The sequence below is a fragment of the Cystoisospora suis genome, assembly GCF_002600585.1.
Source record: "Cystoisospora suis strain Wien I chromosome Unknown contig_926, whole genome shotgun sequence".
Taxonomy (NCBI): Eukaryota; Apicomplexa; class Conoidasida; order Eucoccidiorida; family Sarcocystidae; genus Cystoisospora; species Cystoisospora suis.
In genome coordinates this window covers 74117-77745 of record NW_027153727.1, presented here as the reverse complement: position 1 = coordinate 77745, position 3629 = coordinate 74117, and the positions used below count along the sequence as shown (strand labels likewise).

At 56.8% G+C, this 3629-nt stretch overlaps 1 protein-coding gene across 1 annotated transcript in view; it reads right to left on the bottom strand.

Annotated features, from left to right (window-relative positions):
- CSUI_002214 (uncharacterized protein) overlaps window positions 1–3176 on the bottom strand; it is a gene marked incomplete at its 3' end in the record, with an annotated part of 16209 nt that extends 13033 nt beyond the window's left edge. Inside the window, exons 1-2 of the mRNA XM_068062416.1 lie at window positions 2331–3176; window positions 130–1725 (exon numbers count right to left, since the gene is read on the bottom strand). Of these exons, the coding sequence (XP_067925613.1) occupies window positions 130–1725; window positions 2331–2720 (1986 nt within the window). The remainder of the gene's footprint in view (window positions 1–129; window positions 1726–2330) is intronic.
- Window positions 3177–3629: the final 453 nt, after the last annotated feature.

Sequence of the window (3629 nt, the reverse complement as noted above, 5' to 3'; positions counted from 1 at the left end):
CAGGTACACTTTAAGACGCATCCGGTCCGACCAAACATTGTACAGTTGAAGGCAACGCGGTTTGTCGAAGCTAAAGAGCAGCTGGCGTGACACTCAGGTTATTGAGGCTCGCCATTTCATGACACCCACCCCGTGGTGAAGTTTGACAAGCTTGTCATAAAACTGTCCCGCGTCTGCCTGACGGAGCAGGGACCCGGACGTTCCGCCGCGGTGCTCTAGGGAATCCACCCCACTTGTGCCACGGTGCTCCTCTTCGTAGTCTCTCAGCCAGTCCTCGATATCCTGTGGGCTACTCATCGGATTCAGCTCGGTCAGCAGCGGGAGGTCATCCAAGTCGACTGCGTCCTGCCTCTCTTTCTCTCTTGCTGCCCCGCTTGCTACCTCCTTGCCGTCGCACCATCGCTGCCTTCCTTCTTCCTCTCCGGGGCCCTTTTTGACGACGGACCACCGAAGCAACCTAGGATGCAAAGCTAGCATCAGCACTTCTGTCAGTCTCGCAGAGAGAGACCGAGGGCACGACCCGGAGGTTCTGGCACCGCACGCCTCGCCCGAGGAGCTGGAAGAACTCGGTCCCTCCACCCCTCTTAAACTTCCAGGCCCTCTCGGCTCAGCCGACGCAGCCGCAGCCTGCTGCAGCTTCGCGTCGAGTTCTTGGGCACCAAGACTGCATCTTGCCGCCGATGAGTGAGGTGCACAATTGGGTGCCACGACATGTGGAATGAGAGCTATCAGAGCTTCCACCTCTTGAAACGATGCTTGGAAACGAGAGAAGTACAGATGCAAAATCTTTACACACGTGTCAAGCAGTGCAATATGGTGCACTTCGGACAAAGCAGTGAGAGCACGTGCCGCCCCCGCGACCTGGTCAGACCCTCCGCGGAGCAACTCTGCTGCGACTGCGTTCGCTCCTGCAGAGCCGGTAGTGAAGGGGCCAAGAAGTGAAGCATAAGTAGACGGAAAAGCACAGCTCAGCAATCCTGCGGAGCATGGGTTGGCTGTGGTGAGCCCTGCAGGGGCGCTGTCTGAAGCCCCGAGGCCTGTAGATGCGCCGGTGGTCGTAGGAAGGATGACCGGGGGGCAAACGATCGTAGATATCAGCAAGCCGATGCGCTCAAGAAGCTTTTCCACGAAACCGTACCTCCCAAGGTCGGCAAAGATCTTGACAGCTACACGGCTGCTCTGCAGCTCCAGATTTCCGTACACTCCCAGCGAGTCCTCTGGATACAGATTTGTCGCAAGCTCGACGAGACATAGAAGCTGAAAATGCTGCTCACGATGCAGGGCTCCAAGAATTAGCTGTGGGTCCCAGATCACTTTTGCGTCTCTGTTGGTTCCTGAGTCTCCGCAGGTTTCTTGGAGAATTTGGACGGCATCAAAAGCAAGAGAGAAGCACACAAACTGGTCTAAATTGTGCAGCTGCGAGAACTGATCAATGTCGCTGCACAGCTGCTCCCATCCGGGATAGGTCTGCTTCGCGAAAGCTTGCAGTTGAGCGGCCTTAACAGTCCCCTGCCGCTCCGGCACAGCCAACACGTTGACAAAAGCCTCCCGAAAGCGCTGTAGCCTCTGAAACGAAAAGACTTCGAAGCGGTCCAGACGATCCAGCTCGATCTTCACGGCCTCCTGCTCCTCCTCGAGAGCTAGTCCCACACCGGTGTCAGCGGAGGCGCACGAGAAGGGAGAGGCTGCGCTGCAGCTCGCAACGATTCGGTACTTGGGAGGAGACTGAACAACACGATGAAGCACATGACAGCATACCAAGATTCGCTTCAGTACATAGGATGCGCAAACACTCAAATATAGCCCTGCCAGTGTCCTCTAATGCTGGACCGGGGATGTGGCACACGGATGGACACCCGGAAAGCACACGTGAGAGCACACGCGTCCACCCACATACGGGCGCGGCGTGCTGCGGTCGGGAGTCCTGCTGCAGTGGCAGAAGGAGACTGTTGAAAGGTTCAGTAGATAGATGAGACTGGACAAAAAAAGCAGCTTGAAGTCTCAACACAGGGATACAGAAAGAGAGAGGCACTTCGAACAGGCAGAAAACAGTACAGCTTAGGTTCTCGGGCATTTCTCAGCACCACTGTCAGTGCCTTAGGGCTCAGGCAGTGGTGAATGCTGCGCCCGACTATCTACGGAGCCTCGACGTAACGACCCCAGGCCGTCTTCGTCTACTACTTTTGCTTGCTTTCCTACTCCTTGAAGTGAGTCTCCTCATAATATCCCAGTCCCCGCAGCTCAGCTCATCGCAGCAGCACGGGGCCTGACCGCCCTCTTCACCGCGTGCCTACGGGTCGTCCGTCGAAATCGACTCGTGGACTGCTTACCGACGCATCCCGAATTTCATTTGCTGCGTGCGAATACCGTTTCTTCGCCTCACAAGCATCCCCCGAACGTGCGGAGAGGGAAGCTGTCTGCAGCTGCTGAAGTCTCTCACGTAGTTGCGGGACAGAAGTTTTCTCTGTCTCCCGGACAAGAGGTACAACTACTTCGGTATATAGCCGTTCGAATTGCCGACCCCCCCACTGTGTCTTGCCGCGGTCGAAGTCTGGCAAAGGCAAGGTTGTAGCCGCCGGAGAAGCTGCGCGACCTCCAAATGGAGCGGCGCGGACTTCTGGGCCGCCTTGGGCTGCAGTGTTGCCGGTGGTCCCAGAAGTCGGGGCCAACGTGGCGGGCGGCGAGTGAACTACTTGGGGCGGTTGCTGGGCTCCCTGCATTGTTGCAGACGTTGACCCTACTACTGCAGCAGCGCTGAGGCCAGCGGAACCACAGGAGCCACCCAACTGGCCGCGGAGCTGACTCCCGCCTGCATCACCCCTGGAATAAGCTCATACACGGGGGGCCGAAGAATTGCAGATGTTGAAGGAATGCATTCAAGCGGAAGCGTCGCCCGCACAAAAACCTCAGCAGCTCCGCAGGTTCCAGAACGATTACAGAAACAAAGAATACTGGAGACGCTGCAGCCGGTGCAGACGCGCGGCTTCTGGACAATCTGGCAAGCACGTACGGAAAGTGCTCATTCTTACGAAAAGCGTGTGGATCAAGAAGTGTAGCTGGGAGATTCAGAACAGTGGAGTCCCGCGCCCACGACGGCAACACTGTAAAGCCGCCACACGTCGTTCTCCGTCAAGGGTAGTCAGATCTTGAATGCCGCACCGGTCAATCCAAGTGCATGGCAACGACCTGAAAAACCGCTTGACGCAGCTCGTGTCGAATCTTAGTCTTCCCCCCCACAACAGAAGCCGTAGTCGGGCGCAATTCTGAACGGCGCATGCATGCAGGCCCGAAGTGCCAGCGCATGCGAGTAGAGAAGGAATGGCGCCCGCTCTTCGTCTCCGATCTAAGTGTAGGTTGGATGGTCTGCCTCCCGACACGACGAATCTGAGTGAGTGACCGGACTGAAGGCTACGAACTGGCCTCGCGTGTAAAGCAGTTGCAGCGCTGAGGGACGACACGCTGCGCCATTCTCACTTCTCATTGGTGCCGCGTTCTCTTCGCCCGTCACAGGTGAATGACTTTTCCTCACTCTTAAGATTTTGACTGCAGGCAAGGAGCTACTGTAATGCTTGAGTGCGTGAAAGCTATTTTTGCTACCTCGCGTAACCTGCGCTTGCAGTCCCGCTCGA